This window comes from Eublepharis macularius, chromosome 15 (assembly GCF_028583425.1).
Source record: "Eublepharis macularius isolate TG4126 chromosome 15, MPM_Emac_v1.0, whole genome shotgun sequence".
NCBI lineage: Eukaryota > Metazoa > Chordata > Lepidosauria > Squamata > Eublepharidae > Eublepharis > Eublepharis macularius.
In genome coordinates, this window is record NC_072804.1 from 55590387 (window position 1) to 55613474 (window position 23088).

The window sequence follows — 23088 nt, forward strand, 5'->3', positions numbered from 1 at the left end:
AATGGGGAGGAAGCACAAGACAGCTGTGGGTCTTCTGGGGACCCACCAGCAATACTGTTTCTGCCATTTGGTGCAGGATTTTATATCCAACCCTCGTCTTTTTTGAAACAAGTTTCTAGTCCTCTTTGCCAAAGAAACCTCCAACCTCCTTCCCAGTCTTCCCACCTGTCACTTTAGTTTCAAAAGGAAGGCTAAATCATTGGAAAATCTGAACTGTGAAAGCAAAGTTATAAATATGCATTCAAATGGTACACAATCTGCGTGATTTATTAAAATGCGTTATTGGTGATGGAAGGTGCCATCGAGACCCAGGCGACTTGTGGCAACTCCGTGGGGTTTTCGAGGCAAAACACAGGTGGTTTGCCATTGTCTGCTTCTGCACCGCAACTCTGGACTTCCTTGGTGGCCCCCCATCCCAGTACTAAGCCCTGCTTCCAAGGTGTGATGAGTTTGAGCTAGCTTGGGCCATCCAGGTCAGGGCAAACTGCATAATTGGGAGGAGAGAAAAGGATGGGGCAGAATTTCCAGAGCCCTGAATATAGGCGGACAGGAAGTTTTCATTTGGGAGAAAAGCCCAGTCTAAACGGGGACGAAGAAAGAAAGCGTAACCCCCTTCGCCCTTCCTCGCTGTCACTAGGGAAACCCTACCCTGAGCCCCCCATATAATATGGCAACCTGCAGATCTCAGGCTTACGTCAGCGGGGCGCTCCACGCAGCACAAGAAAGGGTGGGGACGAGGGCTCCACCCCAGAGCAGCTGGAAGGAAAAGAGAAATGTAGGACCAGTTTTCCTTTTGGGGAACGGTGGGAGAAGAGGACACAAGTCTCCAAGCATGCAGGAATTAGAGGCGTATCACACAGCAGTTGCATCAGGCAAGAAAGCACACCTCCGCGCCATACTGCGACCACCACATACTATGCTGCTCCGGCAGGGAGAACCCCTCCCAGGCAGTTTCTAACTCCTACACATTGCCACACAATGTTGTGGCTCACCAGGACTAGCTAAATACATCCTCTCCTTACATAACTATAACAAGGTGTTTTATACTGGTAACTTGTGATGGTTTTATGGTGCTTATTTGTGAGTGGGACTCCGGAGAGGTGGCATTAAAATGTCCTAAATAAATTTATCTAGCTAAGCTGCTGCAGCTGATGGACAGGAAGAAGGGCGGTCACCGGATCACCAGGAATGACAGGCAAAGGAGTGGGCCACACCCTCCTTCACATGCTCCAATCAGGCTTCTCCAACTGCATAGATCAAGATGGGTAGCCATGTTAGTCTGTAGCAGTAGAAAAGAGCAAGAGTCCAGTGGCACCTGTAAGACTAACAAAATCTGTGGTACGGTATGAGCTTTTGTGAGTCACAGCTCACTTCAGATATAAGACTACCACAAATTTTGTTAGTCTTATAGGTCCTACTGGACTCTTGCTCTTTTCTCCAACTGCATGTTTGGGTTTTTAATAAGTTGGGTCCAGGTTCCCCGTAGCCACACAGCAGCTGCAGGGAGTGCCTTTTTAAAACGAGAGGAGAGCTCAAATGGGCTCAGAATGCCACCGCAGAAGGGCTCCTGTGTTCCCCCCCCCCCCAGCTGTTTGCCTGTGCAGAAACAACACTGGGGAGGGAGTTGTTTCCCCCTTCTAAAAAAAGCCATTCCTTGCATCTTCTGGCTGGCTGCAAGGAACCTGTTGGCCATGAAGAACTCTAGTTCCTGGACCCAACTCAATAAAAACCTGGACGTGTCTTTTGACTTGAACCTTTCCTGCCCTGTCAGCCCTCCAGAGAACATTTGCCCAGGAAGCAACAAACTGTCTTCCAAACTGGGGAGGCGGAGAATGGATGCAAAAAGGGAGGGAAGAAGAAAAGAGCATGTTGAGGGCACAGGAGACACTTGCCTTCCTCTGTTGCTGTTTTCATCCCTTCTATCTGCTCCTCCAAACGTTTGATCTGCGCTTCCAGTTCCAAGTTTCGGCTCTCAGCTTCCTTTAGTTGGCTAAGCGGGAGCAGACCAGATTATCAGTCTTGGCCAGGAAAGGGGGAAAGAGGAGCGCCCCCCCCACACACACACTTTGACTCTCTCAAGGTTACAGTGAAACAGCTGTGTCTTGGAGTCCACCTGTGGGCCTAAATCTGTACTCCAAATTGTAGAAGCCTTCTTGGAAAAGGACATCTGGGGAGACCGGGAGCTGGGTTTTACTGAACTCACCGTTAAACCGAGGACTGGGAATCAGCCTCCCTCCACCCAGGTAAAACAGTCTTAATCCCTGCACTGCTGCAAACTAAAGTGATTGAATTGACAGCTTCAGTCGATTAGTTGGCAGAGCCCAATTTTAAATGGTAAGGCTGCAAGTTAAGGGCATGTTTGTTCGTTTCTGGAGGCCGTTTTGATTCTTTCTGACGTGTTAAATGAATGAAAAACGTTAAAGATGCCTTTTCCTTCCAGGGACATATGTTTAATAAATTGCAAATTATCCTGCCCTTCCTTCATGTATCTAGAAGGCATCCAGAGCATTGCAAGTTTGGTAATGTGCAGTTACTCAAAATGTAATTGATCCAGTAAACTCGGTCAATGGCCCCGGGGTTCTGTGCGCAGGTGGCTTTCCTGGGCGTGTGCCACTCGGCTCCCTTGCTTCAGTCCTCCTGGGGCTAACTGCAGGCAAAGGCACCCGATTGCAGCTTTGTAAGATGCTGGCATGTCTGGATTGACTGCTGACAGCCAAAAGGAATCGCCTTTGATCCTTCCCAGACCAGCGACTGTCAAGCACACAGTCCCTTTCTTGCTCCTTTGCAATTCGTCAGAGGTGGAGGCTGCTAAAGGGCTGAGGGAAAGGTCCCAAGTGCTCTCTTGACCTTCCCTTCCCCTTTACCTGGCAAAGGTCTGGTTGGCCACCTTGACCACGCTGAGCTCTTGACACAGCCTCTCCCGGCTCCTCAGCTCTTCCTCAAGCGCCGCCTGCAGCTCCAGAAAGGTGGCGAGATCCAGCTTCTGCCCATCTGGCAGTTTGCACTCCTGGCAGGGAAGAGAAAGGGCGCCCGCATGATCAAATGCCAGAGAGTGCAGAAAGGACTGGCATCCTTTGCCAGAGGGGGCCTCCTGGTGCCCATCCCTGCAACTTCCCCACCTACCAGATGCTCCGGGGGGTGTTTGGGGGTCTGCCCCCCCGACGGGGTCGTCCTGGTGCAGTCAATCTCCATGCTGATGTCGCCACAGCTCCTCTCCCCTGGCTCATTCTGTCTGAGAAAGAGGGAGAGTCTCACAGACCCCGTCACTGGAGGAAGGGAAACATTCAGCCTGCAGCTTCTGGCCTGGATGGCAGGGGTGGACTGCGGGTAAACTGTGGTCCCACTAGTGGACTGCTGGCCAATTCCTAATGGACCCCTGAGCTGCTGGTGTGGCAGGTATGATTCTTGTCACGAATGCTGAGCTAGGAAGACCTTTGTCTGATTCACCTCCTTATGTCCTTAAGCAAAAGGGCAAATACAAGTTGGAGCCACATGCCATGATTTATTTACGGCACCTGAAGGGCTTCTTACTTCACTGCTGTGTAGGTGTAGGAATATCCCACGAAGGGCAGGTGCACCCCGAGCGGAGAGCTCTCCATCACATCCGACAGGGTTTCCTACAAAATGGGGATACAAGCACACAGAATGGGGGGACTGATTCTACCCAGAAAAGGAAGAGGCAGGACATAACACCATCTTTTAGTACAGTTGCCGGTGTTTCACCCTAGTAGGGGTCCTGTGCCCTTAAGACAAAGCAGCCCCCAGTCTCTCTGCCTCATTGTGCTTGGCTGGGGAAAACTACAACTGTTGAACTTCTGCCTGTCATGGAGCTATTAGAGGCACAGGTGCCCTGTTAGAAGAACAAAGGCGGCAACCCAGCCTCCAGGTCCACAGGCTGTGGCCACCCCCACCCCCCTCGCCGCTCCACCATCAGGGCCGCTGTTAGCCAGAACGCAGCAATGCCTCCGCAACCTTTCAGCACAGTAAAGGAAATTCTGCTTTTTTTCTCCTGGGGTTTTGCCTCCCAGGACTTCCCTGTCCAATCAAGCCTCTAGTTCTTCTGAACCGTAATGGCATACCATTATACTAACTCAGAGCCAAGCTACAAGTGATGAATTACACTTGCCCAGCAAGTGAACAGACTCACATGTATTCCTCCCTGCTCACTTGCCATTCACTTGCACTCCACTTGATCAAGTGAATGGCAAGTCAACAGGGAGGAATACACGTGAGTCTGTTCACTTGCCAGGCAAGTGTAATTCATCGCTTGTAGCTTGGCTCTAAGACTATGGGGAGGAAAGTCTGGGTCAGAAAGTTCCAGCCCCGTGCCAAACTGGAAGCACAGGTTGTGTGTGAAGTTATTCTTTTCAAACTACGTTACCCTTTTCAAACACCTTGGAAGCTTATTGGGCACAGTGAGAAGATTAGTAATGGCAGAGGAGCTTCAAAGAGAGACCGTTCCCCGCTGATCTTCTTGAGCCAGTCTAACATACCTGCTCAGTTTGAGCCCGTACATGAACAGAAATTGTGCTCCTGGAACGTACCCCCAAGTTCTCTGCAGTGTACTGGTCCTTCTATTTGTTTGCCATTCTCCCTTCATTTTCTCCTCCCAGCAATACGGAGAGATAGATAAGGGTGAAGGAAAGCAACCGATCTAAGGGCACCCACTGAGCTTTAAGCCTGAGCAAGGATTTGAACCCTGCTGTCCCCAGTCCTAGTCTAGACATCCAATCCTCCCCAAGGGTTTCTTGAGACAAAAGGTTTGAAAACCATTGCTGTGTACGTTTCTGTGCCTGTGAACGAATAGACATCAGATAAGTTACGGGGTAAAAAGAGGGGAAAAGAAAAGGTCACGTACCCCTCCCCCGCTCACCATATCAGTGAGACAATCGTCCACCACGTCAAAGTTGCACGTGTCCGTGGCATTGGCAAATTCAGGCACAAAGGGGGGCATGCAGCCCCGCAGGCTTTCCCAGTCCACGCCAGCAAAAAAAGGGTGTTCGTGGAAGTCCCGTATCCCGTTCCGCCCCAGCCGCGCCTCTCGAGGACAGATCAGCCCTTCGATTAAAGCCTGGGCTTCCTGTGGGACATCCGGTACAGACAGTGGAAACTGGAAATGCTCCTTGAAAATAAAAATTAAACGCAGTGAAGCGAACAGATGTTGGCCCCATCAGCTGTGGCAAATTAGACAGACAACAGAGACGTGTTAGATTACTTGTGTGTTGTGTATTCATAGTGCCATTTGGGCTCAGTTCTTACTGAGGGGCTAAAAACTATGTGGTCTGCAACTATGGGTGGGGGCTCACATGATACATTTCCCTATGAGTAGAAATCTAGTACGTCGGAAACATTCTAGGAAGGACACACTGGGATTCTCTGCTACAGACCATGCTAACTCTGGTATACACAAGGGAACAACCCCTGAGGGCAGAGTCCCTTCCCTATTTATTTATTAAAATATTTATAACCTGCCTTTTCTTGTGAGTTACGGCGACTTTATGAACCGTAATTAAAAACATCACAACTTAAAACCAACAGAACAAAGCCCCAAGTTAGCCTGAGCTCTAGCAGGTTGGACAAAGGAACTATAGAATGCCAGACTATTGTTCGGGGAGACAATCTGAGAAAATATACATGTGTCTTTTTGAGCACAAAAGAGAAACAGGCTCCCAGAACACAGTGGACTAGATATCCCAGGAACTGAGAAATACCAGAATCAATGTGATTCAAGGCACTGTTGTTTACAGAGACCTTGAAACGCCATCTGAAAACCACTATCACCTACTTTGAAATGGATGATCTTGCCGTAAGTTTCCACAACCGAGTCAGCAAAGAAAGGCGTGTGACCGAAGAACATTTCGTAGGCAAACACCCCCAGGGACCACCAGTCACATTCTGTGCCGTAGGAATGAGCTCCATCTTCAACCGCCTGCAAGATCTCAGGGGAGAGGTAATCCGGGGTACCCACGGCTATGGTCGAGCAAACCTGCCGCCACACAAAAGGGAAACAAACAGCAAATTCCTGTTATCGAAGCGCCCACTTCAAAATAACCAATTTTTTTGTTAGAGCGAGAACGGCCAGTATTGGGCTTGGCCGTAAGAAACCCAGATTTAAATTTCCACTCAGCTGTGAACTTCAGAGCCAAGTTGCAAAGTACAGCAGATGCGGGATTGCTGCTCAAAACGCCGCCCCTGCGTTCTCTCCTCTGTGGTTTCACTGACCCTGGGATGTGGCATTGTCCACCAGTGGAAGCCAATGAAATGCTGGTGACGAAAGGGCGAGGAAACCCACCAAAAAACAACACCATGTAGCCACTAGGGTAGCGGAACACCACACTCCAGGGAGAGAATGTTGCGAGGCAAGGATGCCATCCGACGGGCATTGGATGCCTCCGTTCTTAATCAGAGGTGTGTATCACAGTGGGCTGTGGCTACTCAGTTGTTAACGGGAGGAGAAAGATCACTGCTCATACTCAGAACTCTCCCCTTTTTTATTATTGACCTCCAACAAAGACCAGGGTTGCAGAGGCAGGCAATGGAAAACCACCTCTGTTAGTCTCTTGCCATGAAAACCCCACCAGGGGTCGCCATAAGTCAGCTATGACTTGAGGGCACTCTCCACCCCCCACCCCACCCCCCAAGATGCAAGGTTCAGCCTTCATGCAGGAAAAAAAATTCATGACCTGTGACCCTGCTCACAGCCCACTGAAGACTTACCGTTCCATCTTCGCGGAGTTTGAGACAGGAGCCGAAGTCTGCCAGGCGGATGTGTCCGCATCGGTCAAGTAGGATGTTGTCCGGTTTAATGTCTCTGTGGGGGAAGGGAGAGCGGCAAGGCAAGTTGGAGAACTGCTGGCTGAACTGCCGAGACATGTCGGAACTGAAGCCTCCTGTCCCACCAGCTAGTGAAGATGCCAAACTCTACACGTGCTCAGAGGCAATTCCTTCACTGGTTCTGCATCTAACCACAGAGCAGGGCCCAAGCTCACAGGAAGGCCTGCTGCTTTGTTCTCTCATTCCAAAGGACTGCTCATCAATGGTACAATCGTTCGCCCAGAGGTAATGCAGAGAACGAGGGGAAGGGACACCGTACCAAGATCCTGGGTGGGGGAAATGACACTGGAAGGAAGACCGGGTAAAATCCGGCCAGGGCTCCAGACGTTTGTCGCTGGACATCATTCTTTGGATATATTCACATGCGTTTCACACATTTAAGGAATTCAGGGTGGCATACTAGAATTTATCTTACACTTCCTGGAAGGGATGGAGCACGTCAAACTGCAAGTGAGACATGCTCTGCCCAGCCAGTGAGCAGACAGCGTTCCCAGCTTTTGTATTGATTCTCGGGGAATAGAGGGAAAAATATGCAATATTGACAGCCGATGCAGTGGAGTGGTGAGAGTGTTGGATTAGAACCGAGGAGCACCAGGTTCAACTCTACACAGCCATGAAGCCTACTGGGCCCGTTCCTCTTTCTCAATCTCTCCTACCTCACAGGGTTGTTGTGAGGATAAAATTAGGAAAGAAACACGTTGAGCTTCTCATAGAAATGGGGGCATAAAAATGGGATAAGAGGCAGCAATGGGTGTTGGAGGCAGCATTCAGCTTCCTGAGAATCTCCGATTTTATTTTTTAAATGCATGTTTCTAAGCCCTTTGAAAATGTGTGAAGAATACCTGCTGAAGTCTCAGAAGCTAGAGAGGGGGGTAAAGGAAGATTCCTTGTGGTTATATATCAGGAGAAGGGGGCTTCGGGGCACGATTATTTGCTCTTCCTCATGGCTAGCCAAAAAACCCATTTTTTTTTAATGCAAAGGAAGAAGAACTGCATCATTTATCAGGAATAATGTTTTTCTCCCTAATATTATCCTGGGCGCAGAATATTAATTAACCCTTAGGGGGGCAAAGCTCTCGATCTGCAATTTTCCAGACTAGCTCCCAGAGTTCCCCAGAAGATTACTGGATTACTTTGATGAGAAGATGGGTAAGGGCAGATGGGCTTCCTGGAAAGGTCGGCTATCTGCCATGGCAGACCGTCTGCCGTGTGCAGTCACAGGAGAGCTGACTGCATCCCAGAGCACGTTCATGGTTTTTGGGAAGCAAGGCTGAGTCCCACACCCCTACAAGCATGATTTCTGCAGCGCACACCGATTCCACGGCAGATTAGTCCAAGGGGAAAAAGTTTCCTGAAGAGGCGAAGTCTGAAAACAGCTGCTCTTGACCTCAGTTTTGTTCTGGGCCCTGGCTTATCCCCCACTCCTTCCATCTCATAGCCCCTCCCCAAATCTCTTTTTCTCCCTCCAGGGCAGCCCCCACCCCCCGCCCCGGATCCCCTCTGCATTCCCAAGCTCATGTGGCTTGGAGGGCAGCCCAGCTTGTCTTGCTCAGCCTGAGATGAATTAGGCGATTATGAATCTAGGACAACGTTTATGGCTGTTTTGGCTTGGAAAAGCGTGTTGTGTGCACGCAGGCTGAGCCAGGCCTCATGGTCTCAGAAGTTAGGAGGTGGGGGGGGGGGAGAAATGGAGCAAGGCAAGCCACGAAGATGGAGGAATTCTCTCTTCCTCTTCATTCTCCCCCCACCCCCGTTTCATAACTTCCTCCAATTTAAAAAGCTTTGTTGATGATTCACACCCCACCCCATCCTTGGATCCCGTTAGAACTGAAGGAGCTGAGACTTGGGGGGAACCTCAGCTCCACGCCCTTATCTGTTCTGTTAACCAGGGAGTCAAAAGGGTTAGCTCTCAAGAAGATTAATACTGAAATTCCAGAGGCTGAGAGTAAACTCCAAAATGCTATTTTAGATACAGGGACAGGCAAAAAAGTGAGAGAGCTTGAAAAGGACTTGGATGCAGACTTTGCAGCCGCAGATGCTGGGTTTAGGTTCTGCCCCTTTCGGAGTCAGAGATTAGGAGAGCAAAATGGAAGGACGGAAGGACAGGTGACTGGTGGGGGGCAATATACTGGTGGTAACATGAGGTGCTGCCTGGAATCTAGTCCTCAAAGTGAATGAGTGGCTTGTGTTTACTTAGAAGTGAGATGGAAGAAGCTGGTGCTTTGCACATGGTCAGAGGCCCTCTTTTCATTGCATTCCTGAGATAGAGGACTAGCTTTTAAAACAAACAGGTCTCTCCAGGGTCTCAGACAGAGGAAGGATCTTCCCCTACACCTTTCTGCCTGAGATGTCAGGGGTCAAACATGCGACCTTCTGCATGCAAAGCAGATACTCTGCCCCTGAGAAATGACCCTTGAAGTCAATGGGCTTAGAAGAGTGAAACTGCTCTGGATTACACTGTTGGCCAAGCTACAAGTGACGAATGACACTCAGGGCCGGATCTAGGGTTGCCAGCACCTGGGGCAACCCAGCATGATTACGTCATTTTGGTGACGTCGTCACGCGGGGTGCCAGAGGCAGCGTGTGGGGCTGGGAAGCCACCCGCGCCATTTGCTTCTCCGCAGGCAAATGGTGCGGGCAGCCTAGCAGCCCCCGGCGCTGCCTTTCGCCTGCCCCACGGGACAGGGGGCGGCCGGCTGCCCTCTCTCCTGCAGGGCAGGAGAATGGCGTCGGCGGCTGCCGGCCACCCCCTGTCCCGTGGGGCAGGCGAAAGGCAGCGCGGGGGGGCTGCGAGGCTGTCCATGCTGCCGCCTGCGTGCTCCGGCAGCTGGCAGCTGCTCCCGGCGCCCCCTCCCTGGCGGTGCCAGGGGCAGACTACCCCCCCCTGCCCCCCCTCGATCCGGCCCTGATGACACTCGCCCGGCAAGTGAACAGACTCACGTGTCTTCCTCCCTGTTCACTTGCCATTCACTTGCACTCCACTTGATCAAATGGAGCACAAGTGAATGGCAAGTGAACAGGGAGGAAGACACGTGAGTCTGTCCCCTTGCCGGGCGAGTGTCATTCGCCACTTGTAGCTTGGCCCTACGTGCTCCACTGCCAGCGCCACACCACTCCCCTGCCCCGTCCCTCTGCTCACCTGTGCACGTAGCCCATGCGGTGTATGGAATCTATGGCCATCACCATCTCAGCCAAGTAGAATCGAGCCATCTCCACAGGGATGCGGTCCCCAAATTTGCTCAGCAGCGTCAAGAGGTCGCCCCCAACATAGTAGTCCATCACCAGATACTGCCGGGAAGCAACACGCATTACAAGGCGGCTTCTTTTCCCAGAAGCACCATGGCTGTTCACACACAATGCTGCTCACCACACCAGCTTACATTTCTGGGTCCTGATAGTTTATTGTAGAGAAACCTGACGGAGGAGCTTTACTCAGGGTGTTTGACCAATGGCCACATCAGGAGTCAGGAAAGAAATTTCCTCCAGGGTATTATTATTTTTTATAAAATAACTATTATAAATTATCATTGTTGCTACTACTTTAAGGTATATAAAAAGCCATGTAATCTATCCTACCAGTCCTTACAGTAACCTTACAAGCTAGGCCAGTAGAATACTGCAGATGTGTGAGGGGAAGCTGAGAAAACAGCAGTATACTCAAGGCTGTAGTAGGGGTGGGATCTGAACGGGAGACTTCTCAAAACAAACATTCTCAGCTGCTACAGCAAACCACGTTTTTGCTTAAATTTATCTCTGTTTGAACCTAAGAAATCAGGGTAGGTTATGGTTTTAGACAACTGAAAATACATGTCCTTCTTAAAAGACCACCACATAAATTATACAACCTACCCAAATTGCCCACCATTCTCTCTTTCTCCTTCCTATTAAAATAAGAAAATAAACTGGTGCGCTCTAACTTCAAGTATTTTTAGTTCATCCTCAAATCACACAATGCAATTTCCCCCTCATTCTTACTCATACTCCTATATGGCAACTATACTTGAAACATTAAAAGCCATGGAGAATAAACCTATCAATAGCTATTGAATGGGAAAGCTAGAAATGGAACCTCCATCTTCAGAGGTAGTGTATCTGTGATCAGGAGATGTCAAGGATATGCAACGGCATGCCTATTACTGGGGAACTATTTCTAAAAGTGTTTTCTTTCTGACTTGGAGAACTTCCATTTAATCTCAGATGTATGGATCAGGGGAGGAGAATGTTACAGTTAGGCAAGGAAGGAGGAGAAAAATACACTCCAGTGTAAATTCCCTCACAAGTTTGAGAGCACAGGAATAGCTCTGAAAACAGGGCCTGTGGTTGAATCCTCAATGCTGGCCATCTTGCTAGCTTCCCCAGAATCTTTGGCTGCCCCCTGTCAGAGACAGAGCACTGGGCTAGACTGATATTTTTAGGGCTGTCTCAGCACAGCAGCCCCTTCAGTTCTAACACAAGCCTCACACCCAACACTCACCAGGTAGTTGTCATCCTGAAAAGCAAAATGCAGCTGTGTGATCCATTGCTTGTCTCCATTCACCAAGACGTCCCGCTCTTCCCGGAAACAGGAAACCTGGCGGGAGCCACATCAGAATTTCAGACAGGCAGGAATGCTTTCTGTACTCTTTAAAGTGCCTAGCAATTTATTATCATTAGGGTGAAACAGGAGTGGCAGACTAGAAAGTGATCCCTGAGAAAGATGGCAACCTCCCTTGCAAGGCTGTTGTGAGAAGAAATTAGATAGGACCAGGGCTTTTTTTCTGGGAAAAGAAGTGGTGGGACTCTCAAGAGGGAAGAAACACATCCCCCCCACCCTTACAAAACGGCCATTTCCTCCAGGGGAACTGATCTCTGTCTGGAGATCAGAGGGGGCGGGGCCACCGGACACGAGAGGTGCCAGAACTCCGTTCCGCTGCGTTCCCGCAGAAAAAAAGCCCTGGATGGGATTATTGGTCTGATCCGACAGGGCTCTTAGCACGGTTCTTTTGAGAGAGCTGCCTTCTTAAGCAGGCGCCCCTAGATGCTGGGAGGGTTTCTGAGTTGACCTTCCAAGGTTCGCTTAGGAAGATCACCCACCTCCCCCAGGCCAGTTCATGCTATTTTGCCACCCCAAACAGGGCAGGCTCCAAGCCAGGCCCCCGCAATACTGTGATTGTGCGCCGCAGCTCAGTTGCCCCAGTGCCGCTCCCAACCTCCAAGAGGGACCGGAATAGCCACGATTCCGTCTTCGCTCCTACCTCGCCCCGTTTCAGCATATCCCATTTGTTCATTATTTTCATAGCATACACCTGAGAAGTCCTCTTCATCTTCACCACGGCTACCTACACAAACAAAACATGGGTAGATGGGCAGAAATCACCCAACTGAATTTTCCACTGCAAACACAACAGATCGAGAGCAAGAGTCCAGTAGCACCTATAAGACTAGGCAAAAAGACAGGGGGAACGGTCCCAAACTCCAAGACAAAGGCACACTAAGTTTTAGTTAAACAAAAGAGAGGAAATTTTGTTTAACTAAAACTAAGAAGAAACTTGATTCTTGTCCAGCAGGTTATTTTGCAGTAAAGGAAATACGCTTTACACCAAGAATTTATTTGTGGCTTTTGATGAAGCTGTGAGCCTTGCGAAACGGGACAATTTAGCCAGGCAAACCCGTTGCCAATCTCCTGCCGGGAGCAGCCGGAGAGAGTGGGCGCTCCCCTGTCCTTTTGATTTGACCCTCGGCATTTATGAATAAAGCTTTGGATTGCAGCAGCGGTCTTTTGGCGTGTCCTTAGTGTGCCTTTGTCTTGCACCTATAAGACTAACAAAATTTATGGTAGGGTATGAAATGTGCCATGACTCACAAAAGCTCGTATCTTACCACAAATGTTGTTAGTCTTAGAGGTGCTACTGGGCTCATGCTCTTTTTTACTGCTACAGACAGACTAACACGGCTACCCATCTGGATCTATCACAACAGATCGTGTTTGCCACTTTGGTCCAAAGGATAAAAAATGCCAAGGGGATTAATTTTCTTTAAAAAAAAACACTAGGTGTGCCTTAGACCAGTACAGGAATTAGCATAGATCAAGTAATAGGTGGACAGGGACCACATTATCTAGAAAGCCCAGTCTTCAGGTCTACATGCCTAGGAAGGAGCGGAAAGAAAGACATGATACTTAAACTGGTTTACAAAAAATGCACCCTCATCAAACTACAATTCCCAGGATTCTTTGGAGATGGTAAACTGCAGGTAAACTTTGCCATCGAGTGGCATGGCTATGAAATTCCACCTCGTGGGGTTTTCAGGGCAAAGGATGAGCAGAGAGGCCTTTCTCTGCTTAGCTGCCTTGATGATGTAACACTGGTATAAAAGGATCTGCTCTAAAGATAAACCCTGCCTGACTTTCTACAAGTTTGCTGAAATTAATGGCAACTGATAGCCAATATGAGAAACAAGTATTTGAGGTGGGGGCCATAGGGCACAATGGCAGCATCTCCTAGAAAACAGGTCATAGATCCGGAGGAGTTAGCCATGTTAGTCTGTAGTTGCAAAATAGTAAAGAGTCCAATAGCACCTTTAAGAGTAACCAACTTTATTGAAGCATAAGTGACGAGACATCTGACAAAGAGAGCTGTTGTTCTTGAAAGCTTATGCTACAGTAAAGTTAGTCTTAAAGGTGCTACTGGACTCTAGAAAACAGGGGCAAGGAGGACTTTCAGTTTGGGCATACAAATGTTGGGGTTATCTTCCCAGCTTCATATATAACAATGGCTATGTCTACATTATGAATGCATTATCAGTGCTGTATCCCTTTGTTGTGGTCTGCCAGTATCTCTCCATACAAAGAATCCTTGGAATTGTAGGTTTGGGGAAGACACTGTGAATTATTTTATCAATCTTTAGCCACTTCACAGAACTACAATTGCCACCGTTGGCTGTCAACCAGTTTTCCGTGTGGATACATCTGCCCAACATGTTCAGTATAACAGAATTGTTTATTGGTTGTATTCAACTGTTTGTATTTCATTGTTTCTTGAGCTTTCTAAACCCAGTTTTATTGTACTGTTTGTTGTACGTGTTATACTGGACTTCACTGCATTGTTTTCTAATTCTGTAATCCGCCTTGAGGCTCAACAAGAACGGTGGACTATAAATGAAGCTCTTAAAGAAACCAGCCACTCAAAAATACATCCACTGTCAAGTCAAGGGAATTTTGCTCCGCAATTTAGTAGGATTTTTTCTGCCCAGTCTTCCACACTCAGCTACTACCATCTAAGTGGAATCTTTGCCCTAAGCCTGCATAATAAGTCTACTTCAACATTTTCTCTGCATCGTGAGTGACCTCATGGAAGAGCGTCCGGCAGTCCATTTGTGCTGATACTTGACAGTTGAGATGCCAATCAAGCCAGCGCTGTGTCCTCTCTCACCTCGCTGAAAGCTCCTCTGCCGATTACTTTCAGGATCTCAAAATCCTCTCGTTGCAACTGAAGCTCTTTCAGCCTAGAGGTCACTGGTTCCGCTGAAGGAAAAGAAAAGTGGATGGGGAGGTAAAGAAAGGACGCTGAACTTTAAAAAATTCAAACCAATTTTCAGGGTAAGCTGGAAAAGGTGAGGAGGAAACAATTTTTTTCTTGCTCATAATTCTAGAACTTCGGGCTCATCCCATGGGGCTAATTTGCAGCAGGTTCCTCATAGTAGGCAAAATTAGCCACTGGAACTCACCGCCATCAGATGTACCATGTGTGATGGCTTTTTAAAAAAGGACTAGAGAAAATTCATGGAGTAGAAGAGGTGCACCCTGACCTGGATAGCCCAGGTGAAGCTAAGCAGGGTCAGTCTTGGTTAGTAACTGGATGCGAGACCTCCAGCGAAGACCAGGGTTGCAGAGGCAGGCAACGGCAAACCACCTCTGTTAGTGTCTTGCCATGAAAACCCCAGCAGGGGTTGCCATAAGTCAGCTACGACCTGAGGGCACTCTCCACCACCCGGAAAGGTTCATTGGCAGCTATTTGCCATGATTTTTTTTTAACATACTAAAATTATTTATATGGGCTGCCCTAAAGTTCTTGAAGTGGAAATGGTGTGTGTGGGAGGAGATACATGACACAATAATAAAATAGTATCATAGTTGAGAGGACAGACAATTTGGGATGCTTTGAGCACGCTGCCCGTCAGCCAGACGATGCCCTGCTTGAATTACTCTGATGGTCCTTTGGTATATGAGCAAGAGGTCAGAAATGCGTTCTGGGGCCCACCTGCTGCAGCCTCTGCCCCACAGGCATTGGCCACGCTCCCTTAACGCAACGTTAATAGCTGCTGATAGCTTCCCTTATACAGCGAAGCCAACTCCGTGGGGTAGCATGACTCAGAGGTTTCTTGGGGAAGGCCTTCCCTACCCAAAGCCTGAGCAAATATACCTTAAAATAAACATTTGGACAAGGGGGGGAGGAAGGAGAAATCACGTGATTCACAGCTGGTAAGCGGGTCAGGTGACTTCAGAAGCCTCGTCAGCCCAATGACTCAACCACCAGGGCAGCCATTTATTTGCAATATGGTGTTGGGAGGGGGGGGGATTTTCAAAACAAAGCTATCCCAGGGAATGATCTAAATTATTTCCACACATGGTGACAGAATGATAAAGCCAAGCAGCTCTGGAAGTGAGATGCAATCGGCTGCTTGGCAGTTGAACGAGAGAGAAACGATTTATAAATAGCCGGAGGATGTGACCAAGAAGGTTGGAACGTGGTTTGTTTGGGGAGATCGCAACAGGCTGGGTGACCGCGCAGGACGAGGGGGGCCGGTTCCTGCGTCAAAGGCTGCCTTCGCTTCATTCTAGCAGGCAACAGAGACCCTCTGCTTCCCTCCTGCTCTGCAGTCCATGTCCTTCGTACTTGGGACTATTTCAACAGGTGCAGTCTGTCATGCTGCAGAGATGAGATGAGCAGCATCTGCCTGGGGTGTGAATCTGACTTTCTATGTCTTGACACCACTAAAATTTCCTCGTTAAAAGGTATACAAGCCAACCTAACTGGACGGGGCGCCCCACCTGTGTACCAGAGCCTACCAACACACACACCACTCCGTTTTGGAAATCCCTGGCAAAAATAGGAGGTTTAATCGAATGTCTGGGGGTGGCACTATACTATGACAGACCATGGTGGGAGTGACGGGTCACAAGTAAACAAGCCAGAGAGACTGGGCTGGGAGATTCTTTCGGTCGGGGATTATTGCCAATTCTCAGTGGAGTAGTTGAGAAAAAAGCCAGACTGGCAGCTTGGGGGTGCTCTGAGATCTGACACTGTCTTTGGACATCGAAGTGACTTCCATGATCGAAACGCCTTTTGCCCGTTTCAGCTGGGGCGTCGACTCAACCCTATCCTGGAAAGACGCAATCTGCCTACAGTTATCCAGGTTACAACTGCATCAAGCCTCAGCTACTGCAACTGTACTCTCCGCAGGGCTGCTGTTGAAGACCTCTTGGAAACTTCAGCGGGGCCAAAAATGCAGCCACCGGGGTGTTGACAGGGGCAGGGGGCGGGCATCATCTTACCCTGCGTTAGAACAGCTGCAGAGTCAATTCAAAGCATTGGTTTTGACCCTTTATAGTCCAGAAAGACCTTCTCCTCCTGTATGAACTTAAGATCTTCTGGAGGGGTCCTTCTCCAGTGCTCCCCCCCACCCTTCTAGAATGGGTGGTAACCTGGAATAAGAGGCCTTCTCCATGCAGTGTAGCATCTATAAAATTCTCTCCCTCGAGATTTGCCCAGCACTCTCTTTTTTTTTGAGCCAGGTGAAAAACTGGTTGTTTAAAAGAAGCAAGGTGGCTACTATCTTTCTTGCTTTTTAAATGGCTGCTCATGTTTAAATTGATAAACGCTTATGCTGTATTTAATTTTAATTATCATGGTGTTTATTTTAAACTATGTGTCACATGCTGCTTGGAACGCTGTTATGCAAATGCTTTAATTGAAATTAATAAGTGGCACAGTCCTGTCTTATAGGTTCTGCACCCCAAGGGGTTGCCATCCATCTTCTCAACTGGCTCTGCGATTGCACCTTCACCTCTAGCCTGATGTGCAGAAAACTGTCAAGCTTTCGCCACTGCCATCTCCTAGTCAAAGACAGCCTCATGTATGTCACACCGCTGGCAAAGGAGCACGGGCGGTAGGACCATCCAAGATGGCAACCCAAAACTGGAGAGATGGTAGATCAAAGCACTTCATGGTTGCCTAGCAACAGAAGGCAACCTTTCCCAGCCACCTTCTAAGCAACCCAATAGGACTCGAGGCCCAAACCCCAGAGGTTGCTAGGCAACTGCAAAATACTCATGCTTAGCAGCCAGGGCTGACAACTGACACCGTCAAAACGGAATATAGCCAAGGAAAAGTAGGAAAAGTTGCCAAGGGTGCAGAGAAAAAAAAGTCTCAGATATCCAAAGTCTCCACATTTCAAGCCACCGGATGTATTTTTGAAGGTACAAAACGGATAACGGATATTTTCTTTCAGTGCACTGTTAACAGCATGGAAACAATTGGTGCCATTTTTTAAAAATTATGTAACTATTATAGCAATGGACTAATCCTCTGCAGTCTTGCTTGTTCTCCTCTGGGCCAACTAAGGATCCCTTCCCCTGCTTTGCCCCCTTGGGAACTCTGATCTTGTTCCAGTTTAATCTGTTTCACCATCAAAAGGCTAAACCCCTTTGGCCTCAGTGGGACTTACTTCCAAGTAAACGGTTAGGACTGGGCCGCAAGATTCCCTTATTATCAGTCCTTTAAAACACCTTTTACAGACAGACCAACAGTATCCGATTTCTCTCTCTTACCTTTAGACAAACGCAACAACGTCTGCATTGTGACTCTCATCTGCCTAAATGCATGCTGAAATGTTAAAAATGTTTTATGCGTTAAAAGTAGAACAGCACGTTTATGACTCGGACTCTACTCTGTTCAGACGGTCTAATCCAGGCATGCCTTACTTCTAGTTTGTTGGTAAAAGAAGAAAAGATCTTGCGAGTTCTGCTGGCAAGATCTCAGCTCTGCTATGCCTCAGCCCAGCTTTAGTGAAGTTTATCTAACTTCTGCTAAAGGCGCTGAGGCTTTGCAACAAGCTCCGTTTTGCTCTTGCAGCCAATTTATCGAGACTCCATTTGTAGAGAAGCTGTGTTGCAAAGTGCTTTGCTTTGAGTTAGCCAGCTCCGCTCTAAGGCAGTTGTCCGTCACTGTTAATAAAATCAGGAAAGGGACATTAGAGTATATGGAAATGGGAATGGATCCTTCACTTGCCCCAAGGTGAAGATAATCAAGCAAGAGGGAGATGGACTCAGGAGAGACCTCTCCATCTTTCCAGCTCACACGCCGCTCGTGCCTGCTTCCAGACTCTACTATCCTGAGCAATACCAGACCGGTCCTTTTTTCCAAGGCAGCACAGCTAGACAACAGGGTCTCTGCTTAATACAAGTACATTTTTTTTAAAATGCAGCAACAAAAATCCCTCATGGAAAATCTGCCAGAGCCAGCCGTGTCTCTTGAGGACAACCTGCCAGCGTTGCCAAGTCTTGCCGACTTAGTGCTCTTTTGAACAAGACGATGAGAATGGCAACTTCCACTGGAGAAGGGCAATATGTAAAACGGCCCATAAAAAGACAGGCGCAAATGAGCCATTGCTGGCTGTTTTGCTCTCCAATCCTCTAGCTATGTCACTGTTGGACTAGGGTCTGGGACCCAAGTGCAAATCCCCTCCCTGCCATGCAAGCTTGCTGGGTAACCTTGGGCCAATCGCATTCTCTTGGCCTAACCTTCCTCACAGGGTTTTTGTGAAGATAAAGTGGGAGGAGGACAGGAGCATACACGCCACCCCAAACTCAGCAAGGGGCAGGGTAAAGTTAAATAGACAGAACCTAGAGGGTCTCTGTTGAGCCACCTTGCCCTGCCTGAGCAGCCGTGCGATTGGCACATGGCCCTACCATGCCACCAGGCCTTAACCCGTCACTCCCAGCTTCCAGGCTCATTCAAGACCCACCAAGGTCAATCCGAAAGCAACACGCAGTGTACTGTCCCTCACAGCCCTCTTCAGCAGGCACTTTGCAAAGGCTTAATTTCATTTAGACGTGGTCTCCCCTCCGCTAGCCAGAAGGTCTTTTCTCACTGGGTGACCCAGGCCAGCCTGCTTTTGTCAGATTTCGGAAGCCAAAGAGGGTCAGCCCCAGTTCGTACGTGGGTGGGAGACTACTAAGGGAGCCCATACACAGGGGCAGGTCATGGCAAACCTCCGATTGTCTCTCACCTCGAAAACCCTCCGGAGTCACCGTAAACTGGCTGCGACTTGATGGCACTTTCCCCTCCCCCACCAAAGAAAGGACACCCAATGACTCCTTCCTCTGGCACCAGCCAAGCTTAGCTTCGACCACCGTAGCACAAGGCTATGCCCCCACCTCCACCACCACCTATGCCCGGAAGGAAGCCGATCCCTTCCTCATCGTGATGTGCTGAGCAGCTGCTTAAGCGGCTCAGCCCGAGAGCTGGTCACGGCCACAAAGGAGTGTGGATGCCCTTAGCAAGCCCAGAAGGATGTAAAAGGCCACTTGTTCTCAAAGGATGTTCTCGGACGTCACTGGGAAAGGTTGCCTTGGCAGGAGGGGATGCCAGTCGGCATCTTGTCCCTGTGCCATTCAGCAGTTAACCATATCTGGGCGTCTGCAACGAATCCTTTAGCCTGCAGAGCTAGAAGTGGGTGTGAAATAGCAGGAAGTTAAGTGTGCGGGGGGGGGGGTGCTCAGCCGAGATGATTTGCTTATTTGGGTGCACTCCCCTCCCCCCCAAAAAAATTTAGGAGCCAGCAAGACTCTACCTGGCTAATTTGCACAGGTGTGTGGGACCTTAAATTACCCGACACCCTCAGCTGGAGACCGGAGCTGACTTGCGGTTGTGGCATTTGACCTGGAATGGCCCCCTTCTCCCCCTGAAGTCACTGCTTGATTAGGCAGCCAACAAGCGTGCGTGTCTAGACCTGAGCGCTCTCCGGGCAGGGACCATCCTTGGAACGATGCTGGAGTTCAAGCTTTCATTGATTGATCCGGGCGCTTCAGCTAAAGAACCAGCGTTCAGCTTCAGATTAACATTTGGCCCCTAGAAAGTCCTCCACAAGCAAAAAATCTTGGCACCTGAACGGAAGAGGGAAGGATGGGGAAGAGATCACACGGCTGGGAGAAGGAATCTGTTTTCCTCAGGGCTTCTCCGTTCGTGTACACTTCTTTTCCTTCAGGCAGTTCATCATTGACAGGTTTCGGGGCTCACGACTGCCTGGAAACCATAGCAAGAAACAACCCAGATGCCAGGCTCAGTGGCCCTCGGGCATCGGCGTGCTTTTGCTTCCCTGGCTTGGTTAGCTAAAGGGCTGCAAAGGCTTCAGGCTCCTTCAGTGGAAAGCAAAACACATGTGTCTCTAATTGCTCAAGAAACAAGGATATTTTTGGCCACTATTTAAAAAAATAATAAAACCACCCCACCCGTAGAACTAGGAGCAAAGAGGTTGCGGAGAGGCCCCTTTCCGTGCTGGCCTGGGGCGCTCGCCAGATTCTGCCGAAACCAACTGCTTTGCTGCCTTTCGGTGGGTTCCTATTTCGGGCACGGGACGGGTTGGGAATAGGGATCTGCTGCGATTCTCAGATTCCAGCCAAGGCCCTCAGAGACTGTGTGCTTATTCTTGGGGAAGGAGGAGGTGTGGAATTCTTGCACTGCAAATGGAAACTTTTTGGTTCACAAGCTGCAGAAGCAGCACTGGTGTGGCTGGAAGGAATCAGTCCCAGAAGCCTTTTCAGCGCCAGGTCTCAGGCCCTGGAATTTTTGCTACAGGTATGGGTGCTTCAGAGCATGTGCAGAGTGCCTTTCATTCCTAGTGAATTTTAGACAATAGAAGTTAAAGATAAAGGCATCTGGAGGACAGGACAGGAATAACTTTTTTCATTTAAAAATTGTGCACTGGGCTATTCCTCGCACTACTTTCTACTAGACCAATGCAACATTTGTGTTTCTCTTGTACCCTTAATTTGAAACTGTGCTAGCCCCAGAACTTGTTTTCAATGCCTTCTTCCATAGCTGAACTTGCACAGAGTGGTTTTTCCTTGCTGGCATTGGCCCATCAGTCCCTCCCACCTAACAGACAACCCATAGCCAAGATAGGCAGAAATTCAACAGATTAAACATTTTCTAGGCAGGAAGATGCAATCAGGGGAAAGGTTTTATCTGTTGAAATTCTGCTTGTCGGGGAGCTACGAGAGGCACTGAAGCCTTGCTTAGGGAGTGGAACCAGCCAAGGTACATTAACACCATGGCAAAGCTAAGACTCGAACCCAGATTCAACTCCAACCACCTCTGTGTCAGATGACCCAAGCTGTGTCAGTACCCAAGACAGAAATACAGAATAATTGCAAGAAACCAAACAATTGAGTTTTGCTGGCCATCAACAGGTATCCAAATAACTGTTGCCAGAGGCGGGTCAGTTTATTCTGCCGAACAGGAGACCCCAGTCTTCTGAGCTGTAGCTGCAGACCAGTATGTTCAGCCTGGAATGGAGCCCCCAATAAATAGCATGGGGGGGGGAGAGGAGATGGGGGAGAACGGGCACGTTGTGTCCAAAGCAGACAGCCTTTTATGGCATTTTGCAAAGTTCCCGCAACCAAGCAATGCATCACATAAGTCTGGTAACACACACACACACACACACACACAGAGCTGGATCTCCCTGGGAAGGGGCTGTAGGGGGTTGTGCCACCGTGTCCACAAAAGGCAGTATGTTCTGTCAAGGGGTGGGATCCTACGTGTGTGCTTTGTTGTGGTGGCAGCAGTGGAGGGGAACCTACCAGAACAATCGACATGGGCTCGTTTTCTCTTTCTCGCTCTTTCATGCGCTGCTCCAGAGAGCTTACTAGAGGAACTATTTAAAAGACATCATACTGTTCAACTTTGCAAAGTGGATTTACGGTCTCCGCCAGACAGACTCCCTTTACAAAAAGTATGAGCTTTGAAAAAATCTTTCGCCAGCATTCCAGTGCTGCGAACATCCTATATCACAGCGCCCCACCCAAAAGACACTCAGCGAGGCCTGCACAACCCTCCAGTCTCCAGGCTCAGCTTCAATGCCAGGGCTCAGCCCCAGAACAGAGAACTTCAGAGCACATGCAGAATGACCCCTCCTCTTTCTCTGTCATGCATCAGTCATTACGGACACACACCCTTCTGGGGCCGAGGAAGACAGCATCCAGATGAGACAACTTGATTTCTAGGCATTCTTGAACCCTCACACTTCCTAAATGACGTGCTGGATAGCTGTTACACTTTCAGGTCTTAAATACAGATGTGCTAACAAGCCGAGGGACGGGGCAAGGGTTGGTTACCTCCTGCTGGATCACAGACATTCCCCATCTTCTACCCATTCACAAGGACCCTCCCTTATTCCAGAATTAAATCTGAAGGACACAACATGTAGGATTTACATAACAGAGATCTATACTAAACCAAGACTATTTCTATTTGGTCTCTCTTCTGACTTTAAAAAAAAATAAAAATGACATCCTCCGGCAAAAATTCTCCCCAGCTGCTTCAAAGCAAAAATGTTGCATTATTCAGAGCTGTTCAAGATGCTCCAATGGCTCACTCAAGTATCAGCCAACTCTGGGAAACAAATGTCTACCGAGCTGTACGGACCGTTGTCGACACCAGGAAACCTCATCGGTTGAGCTGCGGCTGCTGGACTGAAGATCTTGTGAGAGGCACTAGCTGCGAAAACCCAGAACAAAACAGAGGTCCCATGGCACCTTAAAGACTAAAAGTATTTAACACGCCATTGGACTTCTGTTTTAATTTTGCTACAATAGACTAACATGGCTACCCTTCTGGAACTGCAAAGATTCACTCGGGCATTCATCCCAGAATAAATGTTTGGATTTGTTTTTACTGATAGCAGCTCTTCCTTTTTCTCTGCCTTCATCCCACGCAGCAAGGGGGCCAAGGTTAAAGTAAAGCAAAGGGTAATCATCCCCACATAACTGATGTTGTCAGCGGAGACAATACACCTCGACAGGTCGTGCCTCCTGCCACAGGAAGAAGCGGTCACCAAAATAATATTTTTTTACTTTTGTCAAAGGGATACGGGGAGCTGCAAATAATCATGATCAGACTTCTAAGTCTCACTATTGAAACTTCAAGGCTATTCAACTGGATTTGGAAATTAAAGTATCAATATCCTTATAAACTGAGGCCACAAAATTATCTC

The 23088-nt window shown here is 48.7% G+C and overlaps 1 protein-coding gene across 5 annotated transcripts in view; it reads right to left on the bottom strand.

Moving 5' to 3' along the window:
* The window catches only part of DMPK (DM1 protein kinase), a 29464-nt gene that overhangs the window by 3184 nt on the left and 3192 nt on the right, over positions 1-23088 (bottom strand). For 3 of the 5 annotated variants that reach the window (XM_054999490.1, XM_054999489.1, XM_054999492.1), the window contains 12 exons: positions 14244-14335; positions 12069-12152; positions 11309-11404; positions 9974-10122; positions 6718-6811; positions 5786-5986; positions 4859-5122; positions 3532-3617; positions 3124-3232; positions 2865-3007; positions 1893-1990; positions 695-756 (listed from right to left, as the gene is read on the bottom strand). In XM_054999490.1, the coding sequence (XP_054855465.1) occupies positions 695-756; positions 1893-1990; positions 2865-3007; positions 3124-3232; positions 3532-3617; positions 4859-5122; positions 5786-5986; positions 6718-6811; positions 9974-10122; positions 11309-11404; positions 12069-12152; positions 14244-14335 (1478 nt within the window). The remainder of the gene's footprint in view (positions 1-694; positions 757-1892; positions 1991-2864; positions 3008-3123; positions 3233-3531; positions 3618-4858; positions 5123-5785; positions 5987-6717; positions 6812-9973; positions 10123-11308; positions 11405-12068; positions 12153-14243; positions 14336-23088) is intronic. The other 2 variants (XM_054999491.1, XM_054999493.1) reach the window with 2 other exon arrangements.